The sequence below is a fragment of the Ranitomeya variabilis genome, chromosome 8 (assembly GCF_051348905.1).
Source record: "Ranitomeya variabilis isolate aRanVar5 chromosome 8, aRanVar5.hap1, whole genome shotgun sequence".
Lineage (NCBI taxonomy): Eukaryota > Metazoa > Chordata > Amphibia > Anura > Dendrobatidae > Ranitomeya > Ranitomeya variabilis.
In genome coordinates this window covers 27,784,342-27,797,778 of record NC_135239.1, presented here as the reverse complement: position 1 = coordinate 27,797,778, position 13,437 = coordinate 27,784,342, and the positions used below count along the sequence as shown (strand labels likewise).

At 47.5% G+C, this 13,437-nt stretch overlaps 1 protein-coding gene across 1 annotated transcript in view; it reads right to left on the bottom strand.

The window, feature by feature from the left end:
• Positions 1 to 440: 440 nt before the first annotated feature.
• Positions 441 to 13,437, bottom strand: part of ZSWIM5 (zinc finger SWIM-type containing 5) — a 62,818-nt gene continuing 49,821 nt past the window's right edge. The window contains exons 2-14 of the mRNA XM_077276007.1: positions 8,601 to 8,957; positions 8,373 to 8,521; positions 8,142 to 8,292; positions 7,709 to 7,882; positions 6,107 to 6,283; positions 5,796 to 5,942; positions 5,429 to 5,566; positions 5,021 to 5,281; positions 4,767 to 4,902; positions 4,439 to 4,596; positions 3,977 to 4,140; positions 3,800 to 3,881; positions 441 to 3,098 (exon numbers count right to left, since the gene is read on the bottom strand). Coding sequence (XP_077132122.1) covers positions 2,236 to 3,098; positions 3,800 to 3,881; positions 3,977 to 4,140; positions 4,439 to 4,596; positions 4,767 to 4,902; positions 5,021 to 5,281; positions 5,429 to 5,566; positions 5,796 to 5,942; positions 6,107 to 6,283; positions 7,709 to 7,882; positions 8,142 to 8,292; positions 8,373 to 8,521; positions 8,601 to 8,957 — 2,957 coding nt within the window. The 3' untranslated portion in view covers positions 441 to 2,235. The remainder of the gene's footprint in view (positions 3,099 to 3,799; positions 3,882 to 3,976; positions 4,141 to 4,438; positions 4,597 to 4,766; positions 4,903 to 5,020; positions 5,282 to 5,428; positions 5,567 to 5,795; positions 5,943 to 6,106; positions 6,284 to 7,708; positions 7,883 to 8,141; positions 8,293 to 8,372; positions 8,522 to 8,600; positions 8,958 to 13,437) is intronic.

The window sequence follows — 13,437 nt, the reverse complement described above, 5'->3', positions numbered from 1 at the left end:
ATAATTATTACAACTTGCTGGTGTAATTAGATTAGTACTCATACAACCCGATTATAATCCTACAAAATCTCTGACTGTGCAAGTGTACAAGGAAGAACTGATGAAGGCAAAAGGCGGTCAGCAAATAGTGATGTGGTTTAGATTTCTCTTTTTGTCATCCATTTTGCTGATTGAGAAAAAATAACACTTCTATTTTTGAAACCTTCTTAGTTTGTAGCATTTTTTTCACATCTGCCTAAACCTTTTGCTCAGCTCCTCCGGCCCTGCCTGCATATTAAACTGCATTTTCATGGTGACAGGTTCCCTTTAAGGAGATTTTTGCAGTTCTCTATAAATGGAGTTGATTCGTACTTTTCTAATATACTTTAGGGCCAATTCAACAGTTATTTGCATTTTTCTTTTTGTTAAATTACTTCTTTTTTTTCTTGTATTTGTTGCTGGTTTTTAGTGCCAAATTCTCCAATATGGTGCACAAAAACTCATTAATTGTGCTTAAAGTAAAATAACCCTCTCTTTTAGCTTTTTTTTTGTGCTCTTTTAGAGAAACACATCGCTTGGAACTCATTTGCGCAAAAAGTTCTTGAGTCTAAAACAAAATTCACTGCAGGGGTGGAAACTTGGGTACACTTTGAGCAAAAATCGTAAAACCACGGCCACATTAGCGGATAGAGGGGAAATAAGTTGAAAATAGACTTCAAAATAAGCACAACATAAAAGAAGTATTTGGCGCAAACAAAAAAAAACAAAACATGAAATAGGAGAAAAAATAGACGGAAATGCAATATTAAATGGTGCCCTTTCTGTTTCAGTTCCTGACCATTTTCAGGATCTTGCTTGCAGTCAGTGAATGAGTCTCCTTGTTAACACTTTCACTACTGTTTTCCATCCAGTATATTGGTATATTGCAAGGTCATTTTTGTAGCCACAAATACCAGTACTCCAATGGCCTCCGTCGGGTCCATCAGGATTCCTTTTCATCATTCGCAGTGGTTATGACGGAAGCCATGACACTAGTCTTATACATCTTACAGTTGAGGGTGTGTTACAATGTATCAGTGCAGGTAAATTAGTTTGCAGTCCAGCCAGATTAATTTACGGAGGGTTGTCTAGGCTGGACACTACTGTAACAAACCCTCCAGATGTGACATGCATTAGTCTAAACACAAGGAGGTTCCCATTCCATGACAGCAAGCAGAGATCCTGAAAATGGTGAGAAATCGAAACATTAGATTATTGGAAAAGTTTAAGAACTTTCTAAATCGTCGCCCTCTAGTGGTCACTGCCCTGTACTGCACTCTGAAAAAAAGTAAAACTAGGTGTGCGGTGTCACCGATAACGGCCTGTAAGGTAAAGATACCTTTGCATTTCTCCATGTGACAGGTGCGTGTCTGCACTAATAGAAAAGTTATCTACGTGTTGGCCAGAATTTGGTCGTCGACCTTCTGTGCACTCACTTGAGCACCTGCAGAATGTACAATTGGTGGAGAAATGTCAAACTTGATGGACCTAGATCTTTTTTTCAACCTATGTAACTATATAAGTGCTATAATGTATGCCTGGAGCACCACTTGTTGCAGGGCTATTTCACGGCTCTGGCGATGCTGGGACTTGTAGTTCCACAGTTGGATGTCTGGAAAGGTTGGTCTCCTTACTGCACGTAGCGGAGAGGATCGAGGGATTCTAGTGATACATTGGGGGGCCATTTTTCTCATCTAATGTTTGGGCTGGGTCATGGTCTGTGAGGGGCACAGGTTACGGTAGCATCTCCCTGGTGTAACCGGTGGTAATTCGGTCTAGGAATGAGACTGGTCAACCCTGAGTGATGCAGAACCAGAAGTCATTCCCAGCGGAAGGAATTATATTGTCCCCTGCTGGCGTGATGCATGGTGCCTGCTGCAGCGCCACCTAGTGGAAAGGGCAAAATCTCCCTCCAGACAATGCCGGTAGGAAGTAGCAAACTTCACATGGCCGCCAATTACATTAAATAATTTTTTTTAAAAAGCGCCCGACGTTCGCAAGAACCAAACCAGAGTCCCGGCGCTGGCTACACTCGTGAGAAGGTGAGCTGTCCTGACTCTGTGCCCCCCCCAACATCTCCTCCCCCAGAGAATGATGAAATGTTTGGCAGGTGATGAAAGGCTCCTGCTGTGACAGTCCTGGTTTGACCCCTTGGGTATTGGGGGCCCACGTAGACAAGAATGCAGACAGAGTAAAGAGACGGGAGAGGTACGAGCCTCAGCCAAACCTCTCCCTGACCAACATCATCAGCTTCTTCTTGCCTTTATAGATCTGCTTTAAATTGTCTATAAACTGAGCGAACTGCAGTAAACCGTCCTGGCCCAGGAGGAAGGTCTCGCGGGCTTTGCTGAGAAACTCTATGAACTCGCCATAGTGCCGGGGGCTGATGTGTGTGAGGCGGGAATGGGTGGTGTTGATGTAGGCGCCAACCGCGGCATCTAGCAGCTGGCGCAAGGGTGGTTTGTCTGTGGACATGAGTTTACCAGAATTCCGCCTGCCAGGAATCCCAGCCAGTCCTGGAGCCGTGAGCGTGCATCGTCTAAGGATGTCTGATAAGACAGTGGCGCAGTGCACACTTTTCACCACCAGAGGCACTAATGCCGCCAATTCATTTTTCCCAAGCGAGTGGCTGAGGGAGCAGGCCCATAGGACGTCATTAATGGCAGGGTGCGTGTCCTGGTTGTACGCCAGGTTGAGGTGGCTCATTGCAAGTGAGCAGAGTTTGAACGCCCGCAGTGGATAACCCCGATGCTCCATATAGCGGGCGATAGTGAAGAGCTGCGAGTAGGTCATGCCCCCCGAGGCGGCATCCACCGCGATTTGGTAAGCCGTCTCAAAAGCCGTGTGATCTTTTTCGCACAAGGTCAGGGCCGACAGGGCGCAGTTTTGGGGGTCTTTCATGGCGCACTGCAGGGCTAAGGTCCTTGAGCAGCTGGCGAGCTCTTCCCGCTGTGCATAGTCCAGGTTTAGTCGTAGGACGGTGCTGTGCGAGGTGGCGGCTGCCGCTACGATGCTGGTGGCTTCTGTGGGGGTGAAAAGTGTATACCAGGTCTGGAGGATGCTCACAAGGGCACGGACACCTGCGAGGAAAGCAGAAGACGAGATGTTACCAATCACTGATGACTGTAAAGCCCCCCACACACGAGACTTAACGTCGGCCCAACCTGCCGATAACGAAAGTCTAATATGTATGGGGGTCCCCGAAAGCTGATTGTCGGGAAGGTAAGGATCCAACATGTCTGATTTTGCCTTGCCATTACTTTTTGTTCTCCAAGAGATGAACCCCGACCAGAGACGTCTGACAGCAGCTTTCTCAGCGATCTTCTGAGAGAGCGCTCCTGACTATGAAACAGCTGAACCGGCCACAATGGATTATTGTGGATAAAATATTTTTGGATTATTTAATATATTAAAGGAAAGGCAGCTTGAAAATATACAAACAAAACTGAATGGATGTATGTCAAGTAAAAACATGAAGATACTCGATGGGATGAGGAATTGTGGGGGTGCGATGAGGGGAAAGAAGAAAATGCCACTTTTTTCTACCCTTTCCACCAGGGGGGTGCGGGATTGTGCGATATTTGGGTAATACTGTACTTTATCTATTACATGATATTTGGTAGACCTTGGAATTGTGTATTTGTATCACATTTTAGCCATTTTCTGTATACAGAGTAGAACAAGGACCTCCACCACCTTCGGGTCCTTTTCCCGCTGTACAGACCCCTGCCGCGATGTCTTATCACATGCCGCCCTCCGCACAATGGCCGATGCAACTTACCGACTTCCGTGGCACACGTCACCAGCCACCGCACCATCTCCCTGCGCCTCCAGTTCAGGGTGCTGAGCGTCATTCTCATGACCTGAAGGTGGAGGGAGTCAAAGATTTATACATTTCTAAAAGGGGTTACACCGTATCAATAAGTCAGGAAGGTGAAGAAGGGGCGCCATTTCTTACCTGCAGCCCCAGCTCCAATGCGACATTGAGCAGCGTCGTATCCGAGCTGCTGTCAGCTGGCGTGGCGATCTTAAAGGCATCCTGAGCCAGCTTAAAGATCAGGGAGGAGGAATGGATGTTCCGCTGTATGGCTTCAAGAACAGTGCGGAGTCGCAGCATGTCACCTGCAGAAAGGAGAGAAAATGTCATGTCGGGGGTCGATGGGGCGACATACGAAGTGAATGTAATCAATGACTGCAAAGGTGAATGTAGTAACTGTAAAACCTGCATATAGACTATGGCAGAGGAGAGAGATTTGTGCTGCCTAGCCGTTGCACAGGTTGTCAAGCTCTGGCTGAAATAAGCAATGTTTCAATTCACTGATATGAAGCAGATAACATGAAAGAACAAAGGAATGAAACAAAAATCTATTAATTTTAAATGCAAGTCTGATTTTCACCACTGGGGGCAGCAGCGTCTCACCTTTGGCAGCAGTCAGCATGGTGGAGGCCAGCTCGCACTGCTGTGACTCCAGGTGCCCCAGGGTGAACCAGCGAGGATACCGGCTCGGCACCACGGACACAATGTGATGAGGGTGGGATACGTCGCCTGAGGGGGCACTGCTCTCCAACACCGGGAGCCTGAAGAAGACAATGATACTAGCAATGAAGTGAAATAAAATCTGGATAGGACACTCACACCATTCCTGAAGATGAGCATCTAACGCATAACCCCATCTTCTGTGCCCCCCACATAGTTCACATGACATGGAGACAATCCCATTAACCGCATACCCTCTCCCTGCACTTACCTCATTGCACGGAGAGACAGTTTATAGGCCAAGTCCGCATCGTGGGGCAGCAACGCAGAGAAGAGGTATTTGGCAAACGTGTGCATGGGGACGCTCTCTCGATGGATGACTTCTCCCAGACCGCTGAACGGACCCCCTGAAACAGTAAGAAAATGTCAAGGATTCTGCACGTTGTTGCTCCTCTGCTTCTGTGTCAGGTGATAGGCAAATGACTGGATACAATGCCCTCTAGAGCCAGAGGATGGCGCTCTTACCCTCCAGCAGCAGTATGCACTGTTTGCGCAAGGTCTGGACCAGCACTGCATCGAGCTCCAGCTCCTGCAGGCGGCCGATGATCTGCTCCTCGTTGCGGCACACCTTATCCTGTGCATACAACCCTTCAGGCATCAGTCGCTGCTGCCCCATGCCCATCAGCGCCACCTCCAGTGCCAAGGAAAGGTAGGATTCTCCGTTCTCCATGGAGTCGTTGGGAACACAAACATGTTGGTAATTTGGGCGCTGAGACTCGCTGCTTTCTGTAAAGGAAAAAGAGAAAAGTCATAATGAAGAGCAAAAACATAGGTGTGACTGGGGGGTCATCCAGTACTAAGCATGGTCAGCTATGGGGGGCACTTCACCTGGCCTGAGCAGACCCCGGGGGGAGGATTGTTACGACTTCTCACCTGTTACCTCCATGGTGTTTTCTTCATCCACATGGCACGCTTCTGTCAGAGTGGTAAATAGACATCCAACGGGGTCTAGCGGGTGACCCACCCATCCCTCCAGATTGGTGATTGTAGTTGTGTTTCTCTGAATCAGTTCTGCAGAAATAAGAAAGTCAGAAATGTCTCTACCAGGAGATCAATGATTCCCAATAAAAAGTGCAACTCCGTGCCATGCATCCACCTCAAGCCTATGCGCTACGTACCGTGCAATGACCAAAGGCCAAACACCCGAAGCCGCACTCTCACCGCAAGCACCCAGTGCCATAAACATGTGCCGATCCTGGTACAACTAAGTGATATGTCGGCAATGATCAGCGGCATTCACCTTTTTTCTGCTGCTTGTAGATCTCCAGCTGCCGTTGCTGCTGTAACCTCAAGGTGCTTATTATGGCGACTGCCAGGCGTAAAGCTTCTTTGGGATAACCGTGGGATCGCAGGGCATCGACTCTTGCACACGCTGTAGGAACGTGTTCTAAATGTAAAAAAAATATATACATAAATGTAAAGTCCGAGAAGAGGGGAAAGGCAGACATATAATAAAATCAGTCATATTGTGTTTATTGTCCCCAATCTCACAAGATACTGGATGCTCATCAGGCTGGGGAGGAATCTTTAGGTTTATGGCCCTATACTCACCCAGCCACAGCGGCTGTCCCTGGGAGTTGAAGAGCAGACTCTCGCCATCCCTCTGACAGGCAGGCGACAGGTAGAAGTCACTGCTGATTATCCTCTGCAGGTGGCTGTCCTGCCAGTGCAAGTCACACGCTTCAATTGCACGGGTGAACACGGTCCTCCGTGGACGCACCAAAGAGTCTACAAGTAAGAGGAGACAGGAACATAAGTCACCGCTGCAAAATAACACACAATGTTACTGATCAATGTCTATGGGGGCTGCTGGATGCCTCGCGTCATGTACGAGCTCCTAAATTACAGGGGAACAGCCGTGGTTTGCTAAAGCAAAAAGAATAATGAATGCAGCTCTGGAGTATAATACAGGCTGTAACATAGGATCAGTAATGTAATGTATGTACACAGCGACTGCACCAGCAGAATAGTGAGTGCAGCTCTGGAATATAATACAGGATGTAACTCAGGATCAGTACAGGATCAGTAATGTAGGTACACAGTGACTGCACCAGCAGAATAGTGAGTGCAGCTCTGGAGTATAATACAGGATGTAACTCAGGATTAGTAATGTAATGTATGTACACAGTGACTGCACCAGCAGAATAGTGAGTGCAGCTCTGGAGTATAATGCAGGATGTAACTCAGGATTAGTATAGGATAAGATATATATATCTTTCGATCGATCGATGATAGATAGATCTTATCCTGTGCCGTGTACGAATATATATTTTTATACACACATTCAGAGCTTATATTCAGCAGATTATTTATATATGTTACATGTAGAATAAGCTAATGAGCTGGATATACTTAATGAGTTTCCAATATAGTCACTTGTCCAATAATCTTTGAACACCGATGACATCTCATTATCCTGGATATTCATTAGTCTGGCACCTATAAATTGTCAGTTAATGCTGGATATCAGGACGTTTTCTGAATTACAGAATATAACAGACTGATACATAAAGACATGCTACATTAAGTGTCTTATGGCTTTGACTTAGAGGAAGTCTCAGCGTGCGGCAGGAGCGTCGCTCTCACGTCCTCAGCCTTTGGTCACAGAACAGGAATAAGTTTTGTCTGAGTGGAAGAGTTAAACAGAAGAAAACTCTACAGGGAAGTAAATGCTGAGCTTTAATCAACCTCCTGTCCTCCTAGCAAGAGCGCAGCACGCAGGGCAATCAGGACAAGTGCGTCTGACGAGGCCTCAGACATTGATTTGTGCGGCTCATCAGATGATTGGGGGGAGGATGAGAATGCTGAGGTCACAAAAGTGCTCTCAGGAAAAAAAAAAGCTCTGCAGGTTTATTAAGCGCCACACTTCACTTCTTGCACAATGTGAAAAACACCTGGAGAGACGAGAGAAGACGACAGGTGGTCGCAGGAGGATTCTGCAGGAAACAAACCCTAGATGAGCGGTCTGCAACCTGGGGCTATCCACCTGTGCAGAAACCACAACTCCCATCATGTTCTGACAGCCTGCAGATGTGGAGGTTCATCCTCACGGACGTTTTCATGTGAAGTATTAAGAAGTTGCAGAACTTTCTATTTTACGAAATGTTAGTGTTTTTTTTTTGTTTGTTTTTTTGCAGCGTCCTGTGCCCTTACCGTGACCGTTGCTTTGAGGGAGGGCGTTGGTGATGTTAGGTAGGTCGTTGCCGTAATTTCCATCCTCCAGCGGACACACGTCCATGTCGTTCCACTTCTTCAGCTGTCGCAGCCAACAGGCTTTCTCTTCGTGTTTGCAGTGGGGGTTCAGGACGATACAGACCCAGAGCGCCCCTACAGAGGGACCCAAAAAAGAGGACTGTGAGACAAAGACATCAGAGCCGAGGTCATCGCAAGTCACACCCATAGGACAGCTGTCCGCTGCTTGAGGGTCCTCAGAACCCCTATATACATGGCCATTATAGGGCAAGAAATAAGCGGCTGCACATATCTGGGGGAGGGATTGAAAATAATTGGTTTATTTCTTGCTTTCCAGTCCCCATTAGGTGTTGGGCAGATGAAGTGGCAGAAGTAGGTACTGAAAACAACTTACCAAGCTCATCCCAAAGCTGTCGGCACTTATCGGTCATCCCCGTCCCCTGCTGTCTCCACAGCGCCAGCCGGGGGTCCGCCATGAACTGCTCTGTAATCAGGGTCAGCATGCGGGCACCATTGGAGTCCCTCATCCGCAGCATCTCTCTCACCTGTGGGACAGGATACATGATGAAATCTCAGAAGGAAGGTCATTACAATCATCTGATCTGGTGTTGGGGTGGACTCGTACCTTAGCAAACATGGAGTTGAGCTGCTTCCCAGAGCTGTAATATCCTCCCTGAGACAGGAAGAGCTTCACCTGCTCCCGGACCTGCTCTTCATCCAGATGCCAGCAGTTCTCATCGTTGATACTCGCTCCGGCGGTGGGATCGGGGGCCCCTGTAGGAAGAGGACCAGGTTGAGTAGGACAGGCCAGGAGACCGGTGGACGGGACCATCCCTGTATACGGGGTCATTACCGTGCACTTGGTTGATTTCTGAGTTGGAGGACAGGATCTCGTCGGCCAGCTTCTGGGCGGTGGGAAGCACTTCTGTGTGGTGCGCCGTGATCAGGTACTGGACAAACTTCTGCAGCTGGTCCCGGTTCATCTGGAAGAGGGTTTCTGAGATGGGAAGACGCAGTTTGACCTGGTCTGGCTTGCGGATTCGGTACAGCGAGAGCGCCACCACGTGGGCGCAGTAGAAGATGTCCCTGTTGCCGCAACCACAGGTCACTGAGGTGATTTTGCAGCGGTCAAAACTGATGGCCACTTTATAGGTGGCTTCCGGCTCCGACTGTATCGCTGGCTCTGTGACTGTGCCACTTAGGTGGAAGCCTAGAATCACAATAAAGGAAGAAGTGAGAGCTTTATACATCACACGACACTCATCGCTCAGATCATGTCACTTCCTCCAGACCTCCACTTGCTGTCAATTTGCACAACTATTCTGGTATTTACAGATAAGACCCCCATACACGAAAGCCCTGCTGATATCACCCGGCTTGGCCGACAGTTCGGTCCGTAAGTCGGGGGAGATAAGAATCCGCCGTGTCCACACTTGGACTGCAGATGCATTTGTTTTTGGGGAGGTGAACCGCTATCGGTAACTCGGTGTCTCCAGAGCCGCACATGACAGAAGCGGAGGAATCTCTGCGGTGATCGATGGGAGACACCACGTCTCCCATCCGCAAGGCAGAAGGCAACAATCAGGGCCAAAAATAATTTCCTCTGCTGAGAAAAAAGAAGAAAAAAATAGCGAGGCCGGGCATGAAGCCTTGAGGGAGTCCAAACGGAAATTGGGAGGGGTGATGAGGATTTACTGATGGGCTCGGCCTGGAGAGGTAATGATAATCAATGCAGTGCGGGTGATAATGAAGAGACGGGCTGTGGATACAGCGTACGGCAGAGGGCAGGGGCACCATTCATGGGGGTTCTTACAATATCACATGCAGCTTAGTGGCAGCTGCCTGGCATTGGGAAGAGAATCACATCCAGTCACCATCCGACATGATTTATCCTGGGGTACAGATGGTGATTCATATACAGAGGACATGGAAGGGTTAATTAAACCCAGCATTCCTGAGGCCAGGACACAGCACTCCGCCAGCTGTGCCTTCCCCAATGACAGGGTACACCGCAGGGTAACGATGGACGTATATATTTAGAAGCTGCCTAGAGGTGCCCCTACTACATCTCTACACCACTGCACAGGCCCACAATGCAGGTCTGCGGCTGCCAACGAGAGCGGGAACTGCAGGTATAATCTGCTGAATGAAGGAGCCGTGAGGCAAATATGTGCAAATAACAAAATGAAGAAGATTTACGTCAGTCCCCCTGTAGATCTGACAGGAGTAGTTGTAGTCCTTCCTAGACTCCCAAAGGGAGAGGGACAGGCTCCACTGCCAATCTGATAATCAGGACCCTCGAAAAGCCGAGGGATTACCTGCTAAGTACCGCAATAGTGGCCATATCCCCTGAGAAAGATGGAGCTGAGGGAAGCGTGCGGATCCGATACCCGCCGACGCTGCAAATCAGATACACACCGACGCTGCAAATCAGATACCCACCGACGCTGCAAATCAGATACCCACCGACGCTGCAAATCAGATACCCACCGACGCTGCAAATCAGATACCCACCGACGCTGCAAATCAGATACACACATAAGCTGCATATCAGATACCCACCGACGCTGAAAATCAGATACCCACCGACGCTGAAAATCAGATACCCACCGACGCTGCAAATCAGATACACACATAAGCTGCATATCAGATACCCACCGACGCTGCAAATCAGATACACACCGACGCTGCAAATCAGATACACACAGAAGCTGCAAATCAGATACACACAGAAGCTGCAAATCAGATACACACAGAAGCTGCAAATCAGATACCCACCGACGCTGCAAATCAGATACACACTGACGCTGCAAATCAGATACACAGAAGCTGCTAATCAGATACACACTGACGCTGCAAATCAGATACACAGAAGCTGCTAATCAGATACAGACAATGCTATAGTTTGCAAATCAATTCTAAGTATTTATTACATGTGCAGAACACCACCACAGAAAGACGAAACACTGAAGGTAAGTTACGTTTCGACCCTTCCTGGGTCTTTGTCAAACTTCACTGATATAATTAGATATGTCTTGTTAAGGATGAAGGATGAAGCTCTTATGTCGGTGTGTAAGGAGTATGGCACAACCAGTGCCTACTGTGGTGTCCAGGATACATTTAGATATAGTGCTGCTGGCTAGATACACTTCTAATTAGATACACAGTGTCACACTTGTAGTTAGACACATGTTAGGCTGGTTTCACATTTGCATCTGTGTGCGCAGCGTACGATCCGCATGCGTACCTATCTTTAACATGGTGTACGCATGGACATGCATTTATATGCGCTCGCATGCTTATGAGTACACATGCGTTTTTTTGTGGTGTGCGGCTGGGCGCGGCAAACGCACCATGTTGTATTTTTTTGAGGCGTCAAAAATCTGTCAAATATGCGCAGGCATTCGCATGTGGATGAGTGCGTAAAAAACCGCATTACTGTCTATGGGAATGCATGCGTACGCATGTCCTTGCGTACGAATGCGTTCGATGCGCTTGTGTACTTCGGACTGCGCATGTCCAGGAACTGTTTTGAGACACGCCCTCCTGGAAATACATGCGTTTGCGGATGATGCGCTGCGCACGGACGCAAATGTGAAACTAGCGTAACTGATAAGAGACTGCTGACCAGATGCACACAGATTCTCCTCCGACTAGATACATAAAGATATTTGACTGATCAGATGCTCTGATAAGCAGACATACTGCGGATTATCAGATACACTGCTGATTGGGTATAAATACTCTCCTGATCACATACACTTCTGATCAGACACACACATACACAATACTGATCAGATACACATAGATACTGTCCTGATTAGACACACACAGCTACAATACTTATCAGATACACTGCTGATCAGACACATACATATACAATACTGATCAGATACACTGCTGATCAGATACATATACTGTTCTGATTAGACAGACACAATACTGATCAGATACACTCCTGATTACACATACAGATAGAATACTGATCAGATACACACTGATACTGTCCTGATTAGACACATACAGACACAATACTGATCAGATACACTCCTGATTACACATACAGATAGAATACTGATCAGATACACACTGATACTGTCCTGATTAGACACATACATACAGACACAATACTGATCAGATACACTCCTGATCAGACACATACAGATACAGTAATGATCAGATACACTCCTGATCAGACACATACAGTACTGATCAGATACACTCCTGATCAGACACATACAGATACAATGCTGATCGGATACACTGCTGATTAGATCCATCACGGTTCACATTCCGGTCACCACTTCATTAACTATGTTTAAACAAGCAGTAGGAAAACATATTAGTTTCTGAACTTTTGGAGGCATGTGAAGAATGGAGAGGGGCTTTGTTCCAGTAATCTCCCTGGGCAGCATGAAGAATGCACCCTTTCAGTGCCAGGCACATGTCACCTTCCTCCAGCTGCAGGGCTTCAGGCAGACGAACACAAAGCAGGGTCTCAGGACTGGGAGAGTGGGGGGCAGGAGGAATGAGACCCTTCTCTGTAACATATGATAACCCGCCTGGAACAGTCAATAATTAGGAAAAGTCATATAATTAAAGGGCCATTTCAGGAGGCTCTGCATTACTGACAGATGATGATCACATTTGTAATTTATACATCCTACCATTTCAACTACATTACAATCCACAATCTCATACCCAGAGGCGCTGCTTAATCCGGGAAGAACTTAATGATCATCCTGAGCCACCTGATTCATGCAATGCAGACTGATACAAGGAGGACAATATGGCATCCCGTAACTAGCCTGCATTAGACGAGCGTGAGTAACATCAGAAGAGGCTTCTATGAATGTAATGATCATTGATGTTCATTACAAAAAATCATTATGTCTAAGTTGTTAAAACCATAGAGCCAAAGGACGGAAATATCATTTTCTTTTAATTAAACCTCCTGTTCACTGAAAGCAAGCAGAGAGCTTGAAAATGGGGAGATATTGAGACAAATCATACTGGAAAGTTGCAAAAACACTATAATCCTTATTAATATGGCGCAGAATCCAGTGTCAGACGGTTCAGTGGCCTGATGTGACTATGGCCTGACCCGGGGAAGACGCCCCCAATCAGTCGCCTGGTGTGACTATGCCATGACCCGGGAATGATGCCTCCGATCAGTCACCCAGTGTGATTACAGCATGACCAAGAGATGACGCACCTGATCAGTCACCCAGTGTGATTACAGCATGACCAAGAGATGACGCACCTGATCAGTCACCCAGTGTGATTACGGCATGACCCGGGGATAACGCACCCGATCAGTCACCCAGTGTGATTACAGCATGACCCGGGGATAACGCACCCCATCAATTACTTGACGCAAATACGGCATGACCCAGGGATGACGCACCTGATCAGTCACCTGGTGTGACTATAGCCTGATGCACCTGATCATTTGCCAGGTGTGACTATGGATTGACCAGAGGATGACGCACCTTTTCATTTGCCCGGTGTGACTATGGCCTGACCCAGGGATGATGCACCTGATCAGTCACTTGGTGTGACTATTGCCTGATGCACCTGATCATTTGCCCGTTGTGACTATGGCCTGACCCAGGGATGACGCACTCGATCAGTTGCCCGATGTGGCTACGACACGACCCGGGGATGACGCTTCCAATCATTAGTTTTTC